At 33.8% G+C, this 22,449-nt stretch overlaps 3 protein-coding genes and 1 pseudogene across 5 annotated transcripts; 2 read left to right on the forward strand and 2 right to left on the reverse strand.

The window, feature by feature from the left end:
* Positions 1 to 914: 914 nt before the first annotated feature.
* On the forward strand, positions 915 to 3,780 carry LOC123674695 (interferon-inducible double-stranded RNA-dependent protein kinase activator A homolog). 2 transcript variants are annotated; one of them, XM_045609671.1, is made up of 6 exons: positions 915 to 1,238; positions 1,683 to 1,872; positions 2,176 to 2,333; positions 2,379 to 2,583; positions 2,947 to 3,148; positions 3,222 to 3,780. In XM_045609671.1, exons 2-6 carry the CDS (start codon positions 1,706 to 1,708, stop codon positions 3,462 to 3,464), a joined length of 975 nt encoding a protein of 324 aa, XP_045465627.1. In that variant the 5' UTR covers positions 915 to 1,238; positions 1,683 to 1,705; the 3' UTR covers positions 3,465 to 3,780. The 2 variants fall into 2 exon arrangements, with proteins under 2 accessions (XP_045465627.1, XP_045465629.1); XM_045609673.1 differs by having other exon boundaries at positions 2,397 to 2,583.
* Positions 3,781 to 4,425: 645 nt separating this feature from the next.
* LOC123674693 (AP-1 complex subunit beta-1) lies at positions 4,426 to 16,804 on the reverse strand. Its single transcript, XM_045609668.1, has 13 exons — positions 16,504 to 16,804; positions 16,279 to 16,449; positions 16,023 to 16,203; positions 15,746 to 15,880; positions 15,464 to 15,654; positions 15,225 to 15,407; positions 14,574 to 14,863; positions 9,165 to 9,491; positions 8,924 to 9,102; positions 8,675 to 8,865; positions 8,334 to 8,552; positions 6,860 to 7,159; positions 4,426 to 5,114 (listed from the first exon to the last, which is right to left on the reverse strand). The coding sequence occupies exons 1-13, from the start codon at positions 16,609 to 16,611 to the stop codon at positions 4,848 to 4,850; spliced, it is 2,742 nt and encodes a 913-aa protein (XP_045465624.1). The 5' UTR covers positions 16,612 to 16,804; the 3' UTR covers positions 4,426 to 4,847.
* On the forward strand, positions 11,240 to 13,434 carry LOC123674694 (serine palmitoyltransferase 1). 2 transcript variants are annotated; one of them, XM_045609670.1, is made up of 3 exons: positions 11,240 to 11,329; positions 11,742 to 11,992; positions 12,225 to 13,434. In XM_045609670.1, the coding sequence occupies exons 1-3, from the start codon at positions 11,301 to 11,303 to the stop codon at positions 13,151 to 13,153; spliced, it is 1,209 nt and encodes a 402-aa protein (XP_045465626.1). In that variant the 5' UTR covers positions 11,240 to 11,300; the 3' UTR covers positions 13,154 to 13,434. The 2 variants fall into 2 exon arrangements, with proteins under 2 accessions (XP_045465626.1, XP_045465625.1); XM_045609669.1 differs by lacking the exon at positions 11,240 to 11,329 and adding an exon at positions 11,538 to 11,691.
* A 1,582-nt stretch (positions 16,805 to 18,386) lies between the features above and the next one.
* LOC123675260 lies at positions 18,387 to 21,286 on the reverse strand (annotated as a pseudogene).
* Positions 21,287 to 22,449: the final 1,163 nt, after the last annotated feature.

Below are 22,449 nucleotides of genomic sequence, written 5' to 3' on the forward strand. Positions count from 1 at the left end.
ACTGTTCTACAGAGTTGAAGCTTGGACCCTCACTGACGCACTGCTCAAAAGACTGGAAGCATTCGAAATGTGGACTTATCGCAGAATATCATGGATAGATCACATCACTAATGAAGAAGTATTGAAAAGAATGAAAAAAAACAAGGAAGTTGTGTTTACCATCAAACAACGAAAGCTTCAGTACTTCGGACACGTCATGAGGAACAGCAAATATCAAGTACTGCAGTTGATAATACAGGGAAAAGTGGAAGGCAGGAGGGGACCGGGTAGAAGAAGACATTCATGGTTGCACAATCTCAGGAAGTGGTTTGGCCAGACATCCATACAACTTTTTAGGAACGCAGCGAACAAGATAAAGCTTGCCATGTTGATTGCCAACGTCCGGAACGGATAGGACACGCCAAGAAGAAGAAGAAGTTTTTTTCGTTTTCTTTAGGTGTGATAGTGATTAATGCAAAACATTTTTATTGATTTATACTGCACATACAGATATGACACACCTAGGTGCTCAAAGGAAAATATTTCGTTATTATCATTTATAAAATTGTACCATTGATGAATATTTATATTGCATGTGTTGTATGTTGCGTGATTGCTATTGCTATTAGGTACTATTATATGAATATATTTTTTGTAGTTGCTTATAAATAGCGGAAATACTCGCTTGAACTGAGAAAAAACTATATTCATTGTTCATCATATTTTTTTCTTGAATAAATATCACAAATAATCAAATCACGGAATACTTTTGTTTACAATGATTTTACCTACACTTGAAAACGAATGATATAGAGGGCGCAGCCTACCCTTGAATCGGGAATACTTTACTGGTTACACTGGTTTCAGATTAGAAGAAAAAGAAAAGAGTATTGAATAGACTATAGACTGATAACCTCTTTAATTATCTTCTTTAGTCTGTATATACATTTGAAAATCGATTAACTTCAAATGTGAATCTTGAATCTTATCAACCTTCTGTATTGATATTGATCACTAAATATAATATATTAATATCAATATTTTATTATGCATCTGAAACGTTTTATGAGGGTATAAGTCAGGAAAAGGTTGTCTGAGTACACTGTTCCACCATTTCTCTGAAGGATAAACAAGACTGTGCCGTACGAATAGACTAACAAAGCCTTCTGAAAAAAGCGGTATTTTTTTAATTATTGAACTTCTACTGACGTTAGGAGTATATGAAAATTTTTTCATTATTTTCAACTAAGTTATTTTTGGTAGGTATATTACCAGAATTTAAGTTATTTTTCATTGAATAATTGATCCTTTGGAATTAATCCTTAAGCATCCTGCATATTGTTATAGCGGATCCACCATTGGTGCTTGCGGAATGTTTTCATAATTTACAAAATAATAATAATGAATTTGTAGCACTTATTCATTTTTCATAGTAACAACACAGAAATAGTTGATCACATAAAATTGAAATCCATATAATTATAATATGTATGGTGGGTGTTCTGAACCTCAATTTTAAGTCTATTGGAATTTGTTGTCGATTAACTGTCGTTGAGATATTTAGGTATATCATGATGTTTTATTCATAATCATTTACTTTCTTCAGCACAATATTTCCCATATTAGTGAGAAACCACTGTTTTTGGAATTCCCATCAGAATTCTATGGAGTTTTTCAATTCAATTGTTTCATTTTTTTTGCAGATATACTTACCATAAATTTCAAAATGTCGAAAAATACCAAAACTCCAGCAATGTTATTACAGGAATATACAGTGAAGAAAAAAATTTCAGCTCCAGAGTATAATTTGATATTAAGCAGATGTGGAACCCATGAGAACGAGTTTCACTATAAAGTTTATGTTGCAGGCATTTCAGCTCTTGGAGTTGGAAGGTAATTTATTTATTTATTTATTACAAACGGCAGAGCCAATTTTCCAAGATATACAGCATTATATAATTCTTAAGATATAATACAAACAACAACAAAAATGTTTAACCCTAGAGAAAAAAAAAACATCAAAGAGAAAAAAAATGAAAAAAACAGTTAACAAATTCAAATAGTCTCAAAATATCTTTTGAGACTAAAAATAGATTGGATATTGATAATGGAGAAGATTAGTACAACTTATATTAGCAAAACCGAATATTGAATGAAATATTTGCATGAAGTTTGTCAATTGCCATTAATTTCCAGGTCAAAACAAGTGGCTAAACATAGTGCAGCTTCCAGTGCCCTTCAAATATTGGATAGAATGGGCATTTACGATATTCATGATGAACCACCAAACTTTCAACCAAATTTGCATAGAAATGAGCCAGAGAATCCAAATGAAGGATGTGTCAATAGTATTGGTGAGTTTTGAATCATTATTAATTTTCTTTAGTTTAATATTGTAGATTCTATGATTGTTTCAGGTTGCTTACAGGAGATCTGTGTTGATAACAAAATTCCTCTACCAATATTTCATGAAATATCTGATGTAGGGCCTCCTCATTGTAGGCAATTTACTTATGAATGTGAAATAGATTCAATAAAAACTCAAGCTATAGCAAAAACAAAGAAGCAAGCTAAACAATTGGCAGCTAAATTAATGCTAGAAAAGTGAGAATTTAAAAATTTATTTGAACACTTTCGCGGCCAAGTTCATTCGATGAAAAATGTCCAAAAAATGTTTTTCATTATTTTTCAATTGATTCACTGATGACCTCTGTGCAATTTGTAGAAATATTATTCCAACTTATAGACAGCGGTCATTCTTGCAAGTTAAGACTCGCATCATATTCATCTGAACTATGCTATTTGTCGTAATAAGAGTGATGAACATACAAACCTTTCGATTGAGATCGGGAAGGCTGTCATAGCCTGACTGAACTTTTCACCGTCGGTCATTTGTAACCACTGTGGCCGCCAAAGTGTTAATACAAATATATATTATATACTTAGTTTTAAATACACTTGTTTTAGAATCAAACAAATTATACCAAATTATGTGGTTTCTAATAATGTTTTCGACAATAGTCTTCCGGATCAAGAGGCTATACATGAATATTTAAGACGTCAACCCTTCAAGGTTGTTTCAAATAAAAGTACAAAAATAATAGATTTTCCTAATTGTTTCAAATTAATAATGAAGAAGTTGAATCTCTCCATATCTGATATCCATAGAGTAAGTAATTTGAATTTTCTTGAGTTTCAAAATGTTTTCCTTCAACACAATTCTAAAAAAAAATTTTTTTAAGTTTCTGAAAGATGAGAATGAAGAAGGACTGAAAAAACTACTCGAGAAGTTTGAATTAGCATATGATTTCACTGAACTTCAGAGAGAACCCCCGAATGTTGTTGTAGCATTGGATATTGAGCTGGAAACTCCCTTTACTATATTAGGAACTGGATCAATAATGGAAGAAGCTAAAAATAATGCAGTGAAAAAAACATTTAGCACAATAAAATCATACTTGAAGGTCGTCAATTTGAACTATTGAGGCTTTCTATTTATTTTAATTCCCCTAATTAAGTTTTAATTTAACTCTTAACTGCATGAATTTCAAAAAATTCACAGAAAAAGAATGAAAAAAATCCAAACGAATGACTTCAAACTTATTAACTCCCATAGTTGCTTTCACCATATAATTTCCTAAAATCGGATGCAAGAGATCCCTTATTATAAACACATGTAACAGATGAGAAAATGATAATTCCTAAGTATTTTTGAAATGATTTTAGAGAAAGTATCGCTGGTTTATTGGGGTTTTTCTGTACCGAGTGTAATAGAGATTGATCTACCATATGATTTATCAACTCATCATCAAAAAAATATTTGAACAAATCATATGGATTCTGTAGGGATAATAAATCAGTAGGAATAGTTGAATTGCCCCTAAAAATTTTATGAGTGTCCAAAATGATCAATGAGTACTAGGCTCTCTCAAAGTACAATATTGAACGTAAACAAGATAAATATGTATAATATGCTGGAATGCATACTGTCACAAATGAGTGTCATAAAAATCGTAAACTCTTTCATAGATGTCCCCAGCAGTATCATAAATATACGATATATCAAATATGATACGCTATGCAGTTAAGGGTTAAATTAAGATAAAACTATTTGTTTCACTTCTAGCTAAATATTTCGAAGTTATAGATCATCACTGGCTAAATTTATTTGACTGATTTCAACACTTGAATGTCATCGATTGTAACTATTAAGGCTTTTTATTTATTTTAATTCCCCTAATTAAGTTTTAGTTTGAATTAAGCTAAAACTATTTGTTTCACTTCTAGCTAAATATTTTGAAATTCACTTGCTAATTTTATTTGACTGATTTTAACACTATTTATATTTGAACCATATGGATGGTGCTTTAGTTTTTTTATTACTATTACCTTGTATTTCTTATTGATTTTTTCCAATTATGTTTGCAGAGAAGTCAAAAAACATCCTGAAGATAAAAAGTTTAACATTTAATATTCTACACAATATTCAATAAAATAAATTCAACTAAAATTTTGAACTTCAGTACTTATACATTATTTTATACATGGAATGAATAGAAATGGGATAATTATATAAAAATTCTTCTAAATTATATAATAAATTTTGATATCAATATTCAACTTGGGCGTTTCATTAAAAACCACAAATATTAATTCATAGATTAAAAACAATTATCAAATGTGATAATAAAGGAAGAGTAAATATTCTCAGTGTTAATTTTTACTTGTCCTTCACACTATCGATTCCTAAATAGGTATTCTTTTGAGACACATCATTAAGTGATTGAATACATTACTGCAAATAATGGATATGACTTAACTATTACAGCAAGTATTAAACTTTATTAATAAAGCAGAAGAGCTCATTCCTAAGCCTTCACAATAGAATCGTAGGCTTGAAAAACGAATGGAGCCACTTCAACCGACCTAGTTTTCAAACTGAGGGTGGCAGTAGTGGAACCCGGTGTGAGTTTCAGTTCTAAAAGGACCCAAATATTGTTTGTTAGCTTCAAAGATTGATAAAGCATGTCCTGTCCCTCAACATTTCTTTTCGCTATTGTGAAGATATTGCTTTGAGTCATTTTGTTAGAAATGACATCTGCGCTACCCTTGAGATCGTTGAGAGTGTACTGAACCTGAAACAAACACATTATAAAATTTATATTCAATTTGGAAATTCCAGTGAATACCCTGAAACACTTCATGGTAGAATATGATAAAAGATCAATAATGAGAAATTATGAAAGTAGACTGACATTTAATTTTTATTAATATCTTACATAAAAGAAATTACTCTAGCACTTGTTTCTCACTAGAAAGAATACAATATTAGATCCTCTTGGAGATCACAATTAACGTGCCTACTCGCGTACTGGCGACCTGAATATATGCATATATACTGAGTGACTGTCAGGTAAATTTTTTTATTCTGGATCAAAAGTCCACTAAACACAAGTATATAAGTGGAGGAAAACCATCCAATGTAATCGACATTGTGTCAACTCTTTTCAGAAAGTTTACTGGCTATTCCCACCATCATAGGAAAAGTATAGTATTCAAAATGTGCGAAATAGTTATTTATAATACAAGGGCAGAAGGCATTGATATATTCTTCCACAAGTTCAAAATTCAAAAACGAGCCACGAAGTGGCGAGTTTTGGAATGAACGAGTGGTAGAATGAGCCTTCTGTACGAGTATTATACATTATTTTCTCTAATTCATTGCATTTTCATTGAAATTAATGAAATATTTCCATAAATATAATTTAGTGATTTTTGCATTGAAAAATGTTGGTTGGCAGAACTGATTTCTTTAAGCCAGATTGATGAATTGACAGATAAAGCCGTTGCGGAAAGTTCGGTGTGCCAACATAGAATAATAAAATATAACCATAAAAACAGTGCGTTTCTGATATATTCTCGCACGATTTTGTTCTACAAGATGTGGAAGAATGAACGGAATAACCACAGAATTAGAGAAACCACATTTCTAGTTCATGTGGTTGTAGAACAAGCCAATGTTCTTATTCTAGGTTAGCTTTATCACTTCTGTTAATTTGGCGTATGAATAAAGATTATTATTATTATTGTGGAGGTGAATTCACTAGAATCATATGTGGGAGAGAGACAGATGGGATGGTGGAAACTTACAGCGTATGGAAGATGATACACAAGTTAAAAAGGTATGGGAGGCGAGAATAGAAAAGAAGCCAAAGAGAGGAAGACCACAACAGACTTGGGATGGGACAATAATGAGAGAAATACAGAGGAGAGGAAAGAACCTCAAAGAAGTGAAAGAGTTAGCGACTAACAGGGCTGAATGGAAAAAGTTCATTAGATCGTAGTTAAGTTTCATTTATTGGAATGTATTTTTATTTAAAATCCAAACACCGAAAGGTAAAATGAATGTAGATCATATATATATATATATATATATATATTATTATTCTCACCAAACGAAATCAACACGTGAACAAAAGATATATAAAAAGAAAGTAAAACAACACATGGAAACGGAATTTTTGAGCGAACACAAAAAGACATGATCTTTTGTTTAAGGAAAGCATATATTTTAAGCAATTGATACCCCATGAAGAAAGTCAATAAATCCTTGATGATTTTTCAATAAAAAAGAATATAACACATAATTTAAAAGGTTTTGAAATTCTCTATATAAATATCCTAATTTTGCAACAATTTGAATCATCAGTTTCAAATGAAATGCACAGTAATATTATTTCCTTTTGCAAAAAAACATTGCACACATTTGCATCTAGATGAGTATTTTTGAAGAATTATAAAGCAACAGTAAAGTCATTACCATTTTAATAGAATAATAATTTCTTTATTTTCTGCAAATTAGGCAATATGTTTTACTTACTTCGTTGGCAGAAGGGATGTCTCTCCAAGTAGTCAAAAATACTCTTTTGTCCAGGGTACCATCTTCGGTGAAGAGTATTTGCAGGGGAATCTGACATGCATAGTAGAATACGTCAACATTGTTCTTGATGGCTACCTGAAGAGTGGTTAGGGGGTCCATTCTCTGTACTGGACCAGTTGTATTTAAAAGCAAGCGATACTCAAGACTCTGGCCAGGTGGTAAGGGTCCCACATTCATTGGCTGGATGGGCGACATACCGAAGCTATTTTTGTTGAATTGGATCGCAAATCCACTCATAGCCTAAAAGATGTTAAACTATTATCGTTTGCTTTCAACAATTTCTATAAAACCATGTCAAAATATGTATAGTATATCCAAAGTCACTTGGAGGAAACCAGAATATTTCGATTATACAAGGGTTGGTCAAGTTTCCAGAAATTCCTTTGGGACCAATAAATTCATTGCCTAACAATAATTTGAAATAAACCCTGGTATTTAGCTGATCGCGGTATGATGTCCCATCAAAGGGACATCTGGAAGCGTTTTTATGGAGTAGTTCAAGTAACTTTGGATATACTATACTGAAAATTGGTCAACAAAATACAGAATATTTGTAATATTGCCTCAAAAGTACGTCTGTTACGAAAATATTCATGTAAGCCAACTAATAATCAAATCATCAAAACATTTTTGAACGCAGGAATTGCTTTCTAATCTTTTTGACTAATTATATAACATTTTCATTGCTTCAGCACACAAAAGTTCATTTGTAATCCACATTTTACAACAGAGTGTTGTTCAATATTCTTATGTGTTGTAAACACCGCAAAACACGTTCGAGATGAACTCGGATGAAGTTTTAAATGATAGATGATGTTCAATCTCCGTGGAGTCTAAAGCCTACACACATTTGCTACAAAATCTTTATACACGATTTTCTTAATTGGTCAACTGCTATGTATATATATATATATATATATATATTTGAACTTTGTGTGTTTCGGATTGGACCGCGTCTAATATTTTGTCGTGTTCGACGTTTCGGCTCCGATTTTGGAGCCATTTTCAAGAACCGTTGACTTTACGCCGGGGTCTCAATCTGCCTACTCCCCAGGTATCATCAACAAGAGTATTCTCGTAGGTGTGGTTATCTTCCAGTTGCCTCGAGGGACGGAAGATAACCACACCTACGAGAATACTCTTGTTGATGATACCTGGGGAGTAGGCAGATTGAGACCCCGGCGTAAAGTCAACGGTTCTTGAAAATGGCTCCAAAATCGGAGCCGAAACGTCGAACACGACAAAATATTAGACGCGGTCCAATCCGGAACACACAAAGTTCAAATATTTCCTACCGCGGAAACCTATCCGAACATATATATATATATATATATACATATAATAACTATTGTTGTCCTTAATTAAATTTCATTCAATATATACATATATATATATATATATATATATGATTTACCTGCATTGCTTTATTTGTTATGGTAAGATCCATCCCCATCTGACCTCCTCTACGAGAAAATGTACCGAAAAGTTCCAGTCCTTTGCCTTTTTCCGCCGGTAACCAACATGTTTTTGGAGGATTGAGCTTCACTGGCGCTGTAGACATAAATATATCCCCCAGAAGACCTGTTGTTGATGGTTGAACACCACTTGTTAAATCTGGACTTGGACCACTCAACTGCAATTTGAACAAGTAGGTTAGTCTAAAAGAATTTCAAACACTTGTAATTTTAGTGCTGTTTGCTTAACATATTTATAATATTTCACTGTTAGAATTTGTTTCTTGAGAAATGAACATACCAGAATATCCAAATCGCCACCAAGCAAGTCAACATTGGATGTTGGTTGTGCAGTGGGTGCCGGTGTGATGGTACTACTGATGTCCATAGATAGAAGATCTCCAATAAGGGACTCCTGACTAGGAATTACTGTAGCTTCTGGTGCAGGTTCTTCGACACCAGGCTTAGCAGCTGGGAGGGTTTTCCTTATACCTGAAGTAAAAAACAGTAATTTGCAAAATAGTAAACAATTGTTTAATATTTTTTTTACCTGCACTGCGACCTTCAACAAACGCAGTAGGCGGCTTGTGATAAACACTGGCTAAAGATGAAATATGACAAATGAGTTCATCAAGTAAAGTGGGTTCCAACAGATCTGTTTCTTCAGAAATAAGAGGTTTATCTGCCAAAACCACTTCCTTTGCTGCAGCAGGATCTGTACTCAATAACCTGTTAAAAAAAGGTATATTTGGAAATTTACGAAAAGTTGGCAGAATTTTATTTTTCATCACCTCCAATAAATAAATCCCCTATCCCTGAGATCTGGATTGTCTGAGTCCTGAGTTGCCAGGCTTAAGACGTGCTGCACTAGCGCTTGCGTGTGTGCCGGTCGTTTCAGGAACAACTTAACAACTGCTGTCAACAGCTGTAGTTGAACTTGAGCATTCTCATCAGCGAAACCCTCCAAGAAGCTGTCGAGGAGCTCATCAGCATTGTCAATCCTCTCAGCGTATTCTCCAATGATCCACACCATACTGGCTCTAGCCTCAGGTTCATCTAAAGTGTCTAGGTTTTCGCAAAGTGTACTAATGATACTCTCATATTTGTTAGGGTATTTCCTGCAAAAGATAATAATTGTAAATATTAAAACAATAGAGAGTAACGTAAAAGTCATCTACTATATGGATATGAATCTCAATCATTCTATTTCAAATATAGACTATAAACTTCATGTATCATGATAATGAATAAGTTGAAGCAATGATCGTTGTCATTATGATAGCATTCGGTATTTCTTTTATACAGGGTGTTTCCTAAACATGCGGCAAAAATTCAGGGGGTTGTTCCTTGGACTATTCTAAGAATATTTTGTCCTTTGATGATTTTTGAAAAACCTATTTGTTTCGAAGATATAGGGGAAACAAAATTTCAGATAATAACATTTTATTATAAAAAATTACATGAAAATTCAACTCAACCTACAAAAACTGTTGAAAATGACCACCTCTAGCCAGCATACAAGCATCCAATCTTCTCCTCATTGACTGCCGAACCCTTTCAAAAACACCAGGATCATTTCTTATTAAGTTACACCCAGCAATTATCCGATTTCGCAAGTCTTCCACATTTTCTACTGGAGTGGTATAAACTAATGATTTTAGATGGCCCCATAGGAAATAATCTAAGGGGTTTAAGTCCGTTTTTAGTAATTGGATTGTTGTTAAACAAATTTAAAAATAAATTGTACCTACTTAGTAAACACAGTGCGGTACGCATTTTTATTTAAACTATTATTAATTTTAAAAATATGAAAAATGTTGTTCGCCCTGTATCTTCGAAACAAAGAGGTTTTTCAAAAATCATCCAAGGACAAAACATGCTTAAAATAGTCCAAGGAACAACCCCCTGAATTTTTGCCGCATGTTTAGGAAACACCCTGTATACCGATAATAAAGAAAACTAAGGGTAGTAGCGATATCTTATTCCTTTATTGAATTAGCTCTTTGATTAGTTAATTCCTATTTGTTATTGCTTTTCTATTTCGTGCCAACTGATTGTTGGGGTACAGTAAACAAAACTCAGAATCTTTTAAAAAAAAAGTGAAGTAACAAATTTGAAAAAATTATAAATATTTTTATTATTATTATTAACTTTTTATTCAGAGTTCTTTTATTATGCCGAATAGATTTTTTTTACCTCTAAACCCCATCCTAGTTACGCCACTGGAGGAATAGTCATAGAAACTATATTCATCACATAGAATATACACAAAGAAACATCCATATTTCTATCCTTTTCTCGCTGCCCCACCTTACAAATTGTCATTAAACATTAAATTAACCTACAAATGTAGGTCAATACTTCGAATTTTATTATTATTTATTTGAGAAAAAGTCTGATTTGACGCGTCTATATAAAAGGAACAAGTAGAAGCAAAATTATTTTAACAAACTTTATCTAAATTTAATCCTTTTCCAAAGTAAGTAGAGCGAGATTTATTGTATGAAGTTATTTTAATAGGTAGTATATTTATGACTTCAGAAAATTCATGTTATTTCGTTCAAATCAAATCTACGTTTAACTTTTTAGTTTATGGCAACAATTAATTTGCCACACATGAAATGTTTATCATTTTTACCGAGATTCATTCCTTCCCAAAAAGAAATTGAAAAATATTCACTTCATTGATTAAATTAATTACCAAAAAAACTAATATGGGAAAAATCAATTTTGATTCCGAAAAAATTGAAATTGATTCAACAATTGTTTGGAATTGTAAATAGCACACTGTTGCCTAAATACTTCATCATATAGTATAATCCACTTGTTTTCATAAGGATTATTTGAAGCTACATCATGTGATAATCATATCATAGAATTTTTAATTCACAGTAAATCATAAGTCAAAATATTACATTGCTATTAAAATGAACTCAAGCACAAAACCTACTTTGGTGTAAGTGATTTTTTTTTGCGAAGTAAATAATTCATTAGCTAAAGTCATTCTGAATGAAAATGCTCAGGCATTTTGAACTGGCATGAAGAGTTAACTTTTGTCAGAAACAATTACAACTTTTCACTTTCCAATGACTAATCTAGATTAAGATAACATAATAATGTGTTAATTTTATCATTTCAATGTTATCTAGAAGCAATTAAATTCTTTAATTCAAACAATATTGCCAGTTCAACGATAAGTTGTTTAATATTCAGATACTCTACCAGAAAGACACCTTTTTTTGTTCAAGAACTTCATTTTGAATACTTAGGAACTAAAATGATGAATGAAGATAAGTCTTTTGCCATTCCTTTGGAAATGTAAATATTTGAATACATACAACTGGTCTATTAATTACTTTTTTTTTCAGATCAACAAACATGCTTGACGAGAAGCTTTTGCAAGAACGTCTGAATCAATTCAAACCAAAACCCTTGATAGAGTACAAACATGATCCAAATAAGATATATGAAATACTTGCAGTTGAAAACAAGGACGGGGTAGTAGACTTGGCCAAAACCAACTTTTTGGGTATGCTTGATGATGAGGAAATAAAAAAAACTGCAGAAGAGACTATAAGAAAATATGGAGTTGGGACTTGTGGTCCTAGAGCATTTTATGGTAATGAAATTAGGTCCTGCATCATTTTGTTAAATTGAGCTCAAATATTTATTAAAATGCTTACTATTGAAAAGAGACATTAAAGAAAAAGAGAATGGTAAATGAGCACTAAAAAATTTGATTTCTCATAGAATTCTTATCTTTCTCTTCAGCTCCTACTTCTTACAGAAAAAACAAGAAGAATCAATGAAAAGACAAATTAATAGAAAAAATTCATAAACCGTTTTTTTAGGGACTACCGATGTTCACCTGGCTCTTGAAGAAAAAATAGCTAATTTCCTTGGTGCTGAAGAATGCATAATTTATTCATATGGATTTGTTGCCATTTCCAGCTCTATAGCTGCCTATATCAAACGCAAAGATGTTGTCTTTGCTGACAAAGAATCTAATGAAGCCATAAAATATGGCTTGGCCAGTTCCAAGAGCCGAGTTGTTTACTACAATCACAATGACCCCGAAAGTCTTCTAAATGAAGTGGAAAAGATCAGGATTGAAGAGGCTAAGAAAAAACCCTCCAGAAAGTTTCTCATTGTGGAAGGAGTGTCCTGGTGTACTGGTCAATTGTGCAACCTCCCAAAATTTGTTGAAGTAGCCGAGCAGTTCAAAATGAGGATCTTTTTGGATGAGACATATTCCTTGGGGGTACTAGGTAAGAACGGCAAGGGGCTAACTGAGCATTTTGGAGTAGATATCTCTAAGATTGATATGACCTTTGGCACCATTGAAGGTGCTCTGGGTTCTATTGGCGGCTACTGTGCTGGCTCTCATGCTGTCATTGAACATCAGAGGCTTTCAGGGTCAGGGTACATCTTCTCTGCCTCTCTACCAACCTACCTAGCACAAATAGCCATAAAATCCATAGAGTTGATGGGTGATAAGCCAAGTAGGTTGGTCAAATTAGCCAATGAAGTCCATGATTTCTTAGAAAGATGCGATTTTGAGGTTATCAGCCACCCCAAATCACCTTTCAAGGTATTCAAGTTTAAAGGAGACAGAAATAGGGCAGAGAGGGAGGAAGAATTTCATAAGATTTGTGCTGAACAAGGGATTCATTTAGTTCTTAGTGAAAAGGGGCTGGTAGCCAACTTAAATGTGAATCTGTGTGACCAAATGCAGAAGGTTTATGATGTCTTCGAAAAGGTAGTAAGACAATTGGCGTAATTTTTTTCAATGTTTCCAGAATTTAAAATTTTGAGGCTTTGTTAGATGCATTATTACATGGAAATTGTGAATTGTAGGTTAGGTGTACTTCTGTAATCAAGTTAAATATTGTAAATCCATTTAAGGGTTAAATGCATTCCAGTATTTCACTACTCTAAAAGCATAATATTCAGATTAGGATAAGTACTTGATAATTGGATTTAAAAAGCTGAAATGACTGAAAACAGTTGGATCCTGTATAAAACTAGATAATGGCAATAAAGATAAACATCGTTTTTCAAGAAAAGTTTTTTTCTTTAAAACCTGAAGTGCTTATAATTTTAATTATTTGAATGAGTTACAAATGCAACCATATTGGGCGCTTTCGGTATTATTACTATTTTATTTTTCAATTTTTATTCAGAGTAACATTTCAGAATATTAATAAACATATATGTTTCAGATTCTATTATTGCTATATTTGAAATTTTATAGCATATTCCACTGGCTGCAACAGTGCGAATTAATTCGAATTTTTGTAGTGCTAAATGACATAATTAGCTTGAATTAATTGAACTGGTGCAGCCAGTCGAATACGCTATAAATTTCGTTCCAAAATCACTGTCACTAATGTCAATTACTCAACATGTTAATACCAAAAAGTAGCATAAAATAAATTCGCTACAAAAGATGACAACAGCTCCTTAGCAAAAACTGAAAGAATGCTTTCAGCAGAAAATTCATATATTATTGACAACTATTCCTCAACTGTTGAATCTACTGAACGCGCCCATCATATTAATAGATCATAGAATGCAAATTTGATAGTTGTTATGGTAATGCCATGCTACTAATTATTCAACTTTTCAGCAAACAGCGGGAAAATAGTTTCGATTCTTTTTCTACTGAAATTTTAAGTAGTAACAAGTGGCACAAATGATTGAATTTTGGCGAAAAGTATGTTTATTTATTACATAACGAGACTGAGTGGCTTGAAAACACAATGAGTCCACAGGACAAGTGGTATTTTTCTAACTCACTATCAACAAATTTTGCCAAACCCATACATTTTGAGGAATTACAAAATTTTCAAATATCATAATAAATCTCTCAAGTTGAATAAAAGAATAAATCAAAAAGAAACTAAATTCTCAAAAAATTCGTTTTTCACTGAAAAGCAGGAATATAGTTTTGATTTTTTTTCTAGTGAGATTTTCAGTAGTAATACCACAAGTAATTGAATTTTTGCAAAAAGTCTATTTTCATAACGAGACTAAGTGGCTTGAAAACACAATTTCATAGGACAGGTGGTGTTTTCTTCTAACTCGCTCGACAACAAATTTTGCCAACTCCATACATTTTGAAGAATTAAAAAATTTTCTAAATTCTCAAAAAAAGGTCTATTCACAAATTTGCAATTTTCATTCAATGATTCACTTACCTAAATATATCCTTGATGACAACAATGGCCTCTTGTACAACGTAATTCACTTTGGTCTGAATCAAATCAAGCAAAGTGGATACACATCTTTCAGCAGAAGGTTCAACTTTGATGGCACATCTACCAATAGCTCTGACTGCTTTTCTGACAAAGTCAACATCGACTTCTGTGGCATACTCCTTTAACTCGCTTAGAACCTGTGCAATGTTTGCCTGGGAGGCCAATCGAATCATAATGTCCAATTTTTCCAGTTTCACATAAATGGGATCATTATATTTCACAAAGAACACCTGCAGAAAGGAATGTACTTTATTCATGGTCTAAGATCCATCCACAGAGATAATGTGAAACTAATGATCAGGAAAACTTGGAAGTAATTTAAAATAAGATGACATTTTTTCTTTCCAGAGATATATTAGAAAACAACGAGGATATCGATTTCAATTTTTTCTCTATAAAATCATCATATCATTTTGAATGATATTGCAATGTACCTTTTCGATACTATGCTTAATGATTCATATCCTGAATGCTTTTCAGAAGCATAATAAATAACTGGAATATAATTTTTTTTAAACTAGTCTGAAAGTGTACACTAACTTATTATCTTAATTATATACATCAGGTCAATGAACTTTCATCTCATATTACCTTCATCTCATGCTTCAGAATGTCTGGTTTCTTTTGTACAATAAGATTAATATTTCTTAATGCCACATATTGGACTTCAGGTTCAGATGAAAGTAAGGTAACTAAAGGTGGAGCTAACTTTTTACTCAAACTGCTACAAAACTCTGTATCAGATGCAAGAATTTCCATCATTTTCATTAGAACCTGAAATAAAAGGTCTACTATTTTAAGCAATAACTTGTAATTTTGGTGGGTATTACTTTAACTGCAGACAAAACAACTGCAGCATTAGCATGTGCCAGCCTAGGAGTTATCCTTTCACAGATGCTTTGAGCTTCCCGATCATCTTTTGGATTGTAATTAGATAGGGAATCCAAGATGAACACTTGTCCCCATTCTGTGCATTCATTCAGGGCAGTAAGAAGCTTGTTGATGGTTGAAGTATTAAGTTCTGAAATTCAACAAAATCATAAATGATCTTCTACAATAAAATATATATATTTTTGAATTGGCTAAATAAAAAATTTTTTCATATTACTTACCAACTAGTGGTTGACCAGTCGGACTACTTTCATTAATCTCTGATAAAGCAGCCACGGCATTCGCCACCACCATTGGGTTTGAATCACTAAGCAATTCTTTTAGTTGGTCTAAGAAACCCTGATCTTCAACTAGACCTAATTAAAAATTAAGAAAAATTAAGTACTTTCAAGTTAAACTACAAAAATATTAAATGCTATTGGTTCAATTCTCATTTGTTATTTTCAGGATTCTTCTTAATGTTGGCTTTAGATATTTTTTATTATCATTAGTTTCTACCTGAAGAAATATCATAGAGTTTAGCAACACAGACAGCAGCTGTCTTTCTCACATAGGGATCCTCATCTTTGAGGCACTTCCGTAGAGGTTCACAAAGGTACTCAGTTATTTTATCAACACGAATACACCCCATTGTGCGAACAGCAAGTGCACGAATCAAAGGATTGGGATCTTCACAGTCCTACAAAAAATATGACGTAAAATACCATTGATTGGAAAAAAGTAACATTCAAGTGTGAACATATTTAGAACTCACTTTTACAAAGGTATTTACAGCCATAATAGCCATATCTGGTTGAGACTTGGCATAATTCATCAAATACAGATATACAAGTTTCTTAAGCTCCAAATTATCAGTTTGCATACAATTTACAACATCCGGAAACAAAGCTGATACATCTTTTCCAACAGTCATGGAAGCTATTACCTGAAGAAACGGTACATTACTTGCTAAAAAGATCATCCATAGGATTCAATTTACCTTCTTCACGGCTTCCTTCTTTTTCTCTTTCTTATCATTATTCAATTCTGATTTGAGCTCGAATATTTCACCCTTTTTAGTGGTGGTGAAATATTTTGAATCGGTCATCTTGGATTTTTGATATGGGAATAATTCCAAAATGATGAAGCCGTGTATCAGAAAATTTGTTCTTTAATGTTCGCACGCTGGCGAATTAAAGTTTTGACAATACAAATCTATGGAAATTGAAATTTGAGTTAAACTTTAATTGCTATTATTAAACGCCTCCTTCACAATGACGTTTGTTGTTGACAACCCAACTCATCAAGTGAGGAACTTTTAAACTACTGTTTATAAAATCAAGCTCAATATTCTCCTGAATCTTCAAGTTATTTGTTGTTTAACATGAAATTAAAGTAATTGGGATGTAAACAATATTTAACTAAAGAATAATAAGGAATATACTAGATATAAGGCCATTCCTCGTATGAATTCTTCTTCAAAGATATGAGGATGAGTAGTTCAGGATGAATATTTTTATAGAGTATATTTGTATATCGGTAATGGCGGTAGCCGGTAACTCGGAACTCCATTTGTACCGATATTTTATGACACTATCGAAATGTATCGATATACAGGTGTCCCGTAAAGACCACGTCAAACCGAGGGAGAATGTAGATCAAAGGATAACCCACCTGCTATGACAAAATTCCCATCATAAAAGTCTTACTGTTTTCGAGATATTTTTTTTTTTTTGAAAATAATGAATTTTTGCCCCCTTCAATAGTTTTGTCCTTACGGTTGGTACAATTTTACATCTTTTTAGTTAATTTTTTCAGTAAAATATTGCTGAAGAATGAATTTAACGTTTACGTTAAAAACATCCTCCGAAAATTTCAAAGGGGGGCTATGAGAAATACCTATTTTTATTGGAAATTTTGGTTGTGGATTATTTTGTTCATGAAGTTTAGCCCATCGTAGTGGAAAAAAAATGTACCGAGCTATTGCTGCACATTACACCAATAAATTGTCTATTTTATAGTGATTTCAAAGAGGTATCACACAAGTCATTTGTTATTCAAAGAAAAAAGATATGGCTGTTTTTATCCAAATGGGTACATTTCTGACAAAATCAAGTTTGTCAATTCTGTTAAGAAATCTTCGATATTGCATTACTTAGTGAACAATGGTAATTGTTTACGTGCGAAAATATTACTCGCATAATTATTCACCTCAACGAAATTCAATTTTGCCGGCAAATTTTGCGAAAACATCATGCAGATCCAGATTTTTTCAATAAGATCATTTGGAGCGAAGAGTCTCCCTGTACCAAGGATTTCGATCTATACCATCTTTATTCGATATGAAGTTACAGAATAGGGCTAAATGTTTCCTACCTGGACACCCTTAGTCTGAAGAGTCTCAAAGTCTCATGAAAGTTCAATAGAGGAAATAAACTCTCGAACGATCAAATTATATTCAACTATAGATAATCTACGGCCAGGTGTATTGTGGAGAATGCGCTTTTGGCATTCTTGCATCAAGATTTCGAGTTTTTCAGAGCACTATAAATTCATTTCCCGAAAAGGCTGCCATGACTACCCTCACAACTTTTATGAACAACTTTTTTTGAGAAGAAAGAATTAATTTATATACTTGCGAGGAAGCGTACACCTTGAAAATAAAATACATACCTGTGAAATCCCATTATGTGTGGACTTGAATCTACCATCGTAAGAACTGCTACTGGCGCTGCAAAAGAGTTCAGGTGAAAATTCACAACCTATCTGAACCTATTCTGAATATAGGGCCAGGTTGTGAATAAATAAAATTTAATGTTAATGCTAATGGAATTAATTTCATTTAATTCATTTTAAGATGTGCTTATGAAATAAAAATCAGAATAAGTTGATAAAAAATATAATCGAATCAGACAAATAAAATGACAAGTCTAGAAATACGACGGAAATAAAACTACGTACTGCTGTCCAATTCGCCTTTTTCAGTGGTACTGACGTATTGCACTTGTTCTTTGGCTTAAGACTATGCGGATAGTTTTGGTTCTTGTTTGGCAAGCTTGGTGGTAAGGGCACAGCTGAAGCCATTTTTGGAGCCAAAGATGGAATGCCATCCATAGGGGGAGATACTTGCATGGGAGGCGGAGGTGGTGAAGATATGCTCGATGATTCCTGCATTGGTGGTGCAGGAGGAATTGAGTTGTCATTCTCGCCCTCCAATGATCTCTCATTTTCTTTCTCCAATACTTTTTCGCTACTTGCTGTTTTAACAGAATTTTCACATAATATATTAAGTTTAGCCTCTATTTCCTCTTTGGCTTGTAGAGCCTTTCCCAGTTGTCTTTGGAGTTTATGCATTGAATTCATAAGATATTAGCGCCAGACAAACTGGTTTTATTTCGTCGCTAATAATATGGCTTGGTATAGGTTTTTGAGGGGGCTTTTTCTTCTCTTTAGCTTCTTTCCTTAGCTTCTCATTAGTCTTCACTCTGTTTAAGAAATCAGTCTGCATGTGGAATGCGATACATGTTCAACCCTGAGATTAAATTCTCTTAAGAACCCTTTCTTATTGACTATAACCCATAGAGCATGAGGGGTTACGTTGCACACATGTCCTGTTTTTCCATGATATGCCTTTTGGGGCAAACCTTTTTGTATAGTACCATTGCTTTTTACTATATCGCCAACTTTGTTCCTTAACTCTGGCGCTATAATCCCAATTAGATTTCTCTGGAATGAAGTGGGGGAAAAATTGAGTTGCATAAATAAAGAGAAGGTACTAGCATGGGAGGCGGAGGTGGTGAAGGTATGTTTGAGTTTGATAATTCCTTAGCTGGCTCAACTTCCATCTAACAATTTAATTTAATGATGAGTTCTCCATTGACAACTTCAGAAAGTTTCTTCTGTCTTTACTTGGTAGAACTCTTCGTGTTTCACGACAATTTCTTCTTCTGCCGACAAGAGAGGCTCTTCTTTCTCTACTTGGTAGACTTCCACCTTGATCTCTTTATCGACTCCGTGTTTGTGGTGGAGGAGATGATATCTCCTTATGAATGAATTGCAAAAATTTCAAACTGGGCAGTGACCTATCTATCTTTCATATTTTCAAACAAAATTGTTCGGCCTCAGTTAATTCTTCATAAGAGTTCTTGTATTCTTTGAGCTTTTTCAATTGTTCAGCACTGGGTAAAAACAAAAAACATAATATTAGTGAAAAATATGAAGAAGACAAGAGGATAAAATGGAACTAGTTTTACTATATTTTCATTTCCAAAAAAAAAGTATTACAGATTAAAGGTGAAGTTTAGAACTGTGAGTTTTGAGAACATATATCTTCAGTACCACCCATAGAAAGGTTGACCGAAATTCTGTGGATATTATTTTGGGCGAAGGTTGAAAAAACGGGCTTACATGTTGGTGGAACAAAAGACTAATTTTCTATGGGGCTCGAGGTTCTTTTGATTTGATTGGGTGACATCATCCACTGGTTTCCGATGGAATGTATTTGTGGGTTGTTTTCTGAATATGAGGTTGGTGGTATTTCATTGGCATTGCTTCCACTATTTGATCCAATGATAGCCAAACTTCCGTTAGTAATAGGTATGTTCGGCATATAACCATCATGATGGCTGTTAGGACTAGCTGACTGTCCTATGTTGTTGGCGTTGGTATCCTTGCTTCCGATCCCTGATGCAAAATGCGACGAAGAAGGAAGTGTTTCGGGAGAGGGGTTAGAAGATACGCAGCTGGTTTGCGCGGGGGTTATATTCATGCTTTGGGATAGTGGGAGAATATGGTGTGGAAGATATATAGAGGAGGAAGAATAAGGGTTCTGTAGGTTCATTGGTGGATTTGGCAGATTTGGTGACGAAGAGTGGCTTGCGTATAAGTCGGACATTTGACTGGAACTGCTGCCATTTGGGAAGCCTCCTTCTCCTACGGGTTGTTCCAGGGTGTTGTAAAGGGTTGCTGGGGCAGGATAGGGTGCGCCTATAACGCCCACGGAAGAGTAAGATGTCGAAGATGATGATAGTTGCTTTCTAAGTCTCGCTCTCCTGTTGCTAAACCAAACCTGTATTCTAGCCTCAGTTAGTTTGGTACGCTGTGCCAGTTCTTCTCTGGTGTAGATATCTGGGTATTGAGTCATCTCGAAGGCTTTTTCGAGTTCGTCTAATTGGTGAGCAGTGAAGGTAGTCCTGGAACGTCTCTGATTTCGCTTTAAAGGGATGCCTGGCTCACTTTCGCAATCCGAACCTGCCTCGTTGTCGGAAGATTTATCGTCAGATTCTACTCCACGTCCTCTAAGTAGTCTTGAAATCGCGGATATACTAGGTGCCGTGCTTCTGTCGCAGATGCCTTCCTTGGCTAGTCTTTCCCAGATTTCCCAACTGAAGATAGAAGGGTTTTCTCTCTTGTACTGCTCAATCCTATTCTCCACTTCGGGCGTTGCTAACCTAGACTTAGAACCGCCAATGACTCCTGGTCTTATAGAACCAGTTTCCTGATATCTGTTGAGTATCTTGCTGACACAACCGTGAGAAACTCGAAGTTGCCTAGAAATCACACAAGGTCTCACTCCAAGGAGCTGCCAACTCCACAATCCTCAACCTGATGTGGTTTGGAAGAGGTCTGTCGTTGATGAACACTTCACCGAGCTGATTTACTCGACCTTGCCCTTTAAAAAGATTTTCTTTCAATAATTGGATTCTCACATATTTGAACAGATAATGTAGAGGTAGGTATATCAAATAAAGAAGGAGAAAAATGAGGAAAATACTGACATAAAGTCAGGTTAGTCAGGAACTGTAAGTGCTCGTTCATAATATTCGTAATATTGTCATATGACCGGCATCGAACAATATATAATGTGTTCCAACGGAGCTCCCCGACCCTCGAACAAAATCAACCTATAACGGCGAATAAAAATCTGGCTCCCCAGTGTACGAAAAACTAAGCGACAGCCCAGAGCACCCCTATCATCGAAGAAAACACAAACATGACCCACACTCAGGAAATAATAAATGTATGACCGTTTCTTTATCAGCGTTTACAGCCCCGGCAATCATCCGGATGCTCATTCGACGATCTGCACCAATACCTCCTAGACTAGGGCTGCCATAAATGTTGGGACATCGACCGGGACAAGTGGCACAAAAATAGGTTAAAATATCACACAAAAATTAAAACCTCATCTGAGAGGTATTCATTTATTAATAATCCAGGGTTTCTATAGGATTATTGAGTTTTTTGCACGTAGTAGTTGAATTATAACACATTCCCCAAAAAATAAGATTTATTCAGACATATCTGAAATAATTTATAAAGAACAAAAATAACATCAACTCGCAATAAAAACAACATAAAGTCGCAGCAATAAACAAATAGGTATGGTACCCTTTTTTATAGGCTTGATCCTCGGTGCCATTTTTTTTAGCCCATTTATATATTTCAAAGTTATGGCCTTTCCAATCAATTTTTTTCTCACATAAATATAAAATTCTACGTTTGTCATTTTATACTGTAAGTTGTTTCTGCGTACTAATGAAAACCTTTCATCATTCGACCCTTTCAGAAAATATCGAAAAATATTTGAAAATTTTAAGACCAATAGACTGCACAGAAATTGACATCATATCGGCGGAAGTGGAAGAAGTTTTGTGAATTATGTGCGCTGGACAACCGATAATTATGATGTCTTTGGAAAAAATTTCTTCTAATGAAAAAAAACTCGCCTTTATTTTACTTCGAAGTAAGTACCTATTTGAGTTATCCGCACTGAGAGCGAAAATATTTCATATAGAAATATTGAGGTCCTCTTAAGATTCAATACAAAATAAAGTGATTGTATAAGACAATTTATTTGGCCATGTGTCCAATTTTAATAATTTTATTTTCAATCCTTTTTCAATCCAGTTTCAGAAAAATAATGTTTGAGCAACGGAAACAGTAT

This window comes from Harmonia axyridis, chromosome 3, assembly GCF_914767665.1.
Source record: "Harmonia axyridis chromosome 3, icHarAxyr1.1, whole genome shotgun sequence".
In the NCBI taxonomy this organism is placed as follows: Eukaryota; Metazoa; Arthropoda; class Insecta; order Coleoptera; family Coccinellidae; genus Harmonia; species Harmonia axyridis.

Coding starts and splice junctions, on each gene's coding strand:
- LOC123674695 (XM_045609671.1), top strand. CDS start 1,706: ATGTCGAAAAATACCAAAACTCCAGCAATGTTATTACAGGAATATACA. Junction 1,873..2,175: donor TCAGCTCTTGGAGTTGGAAG/GTAATTTATTTA, acceptor ATTAATTTCCAG/GTCAAAACAAGTGGCTAAAC. Junction 2,584..2,946: donor GCTAAATTAATGCTAGAAAA/GTGAGAATTTAA, acceptor CACTTGTTTTAG/AATCAAACAAATTATACCAA.
- LOC123674694 (XM_045609669.1), top strand. CDS start 11,651: ATGATGAATGAAGATAAGTCTTTTGCCATTCCTTTGGAAAT. Junction 11,692..11,741: donor TTTGCCATTCCTTTGGAAAT/GTAAATATTTGA, acceptor TTTTTTTTTCAG/ATCAACAAACATGCTTGACG. Junction 11,993..12,224: donor TGGTCCTAGAGCATTTTATG/GTAATGAAATTA, acceptor CCGTTTTTTTAG/GGACTACCGATGTTCACCTG.
- LOC123674693 (XM_045609668.1), bottom strand. CDS start 16,611: ATGACCGATTCAAAATATTTCACCACCACTAAAAAGGGTGAAATATTC. Junction 16,450..16,503: donor AGAAGGAAGCCGTGAAGAAG/GTAAATTGAATC, acceptor CCGTTTCTTCAG/GTAATAGCTTCCATGACTGT. Junction 16,204..16,278: donor CTGTAAATACCTTTGTAAAA/GTGAGTTCTAAA, acceptor TATTTTTTGTAG/GACTGTGAAGATCCCAATCC.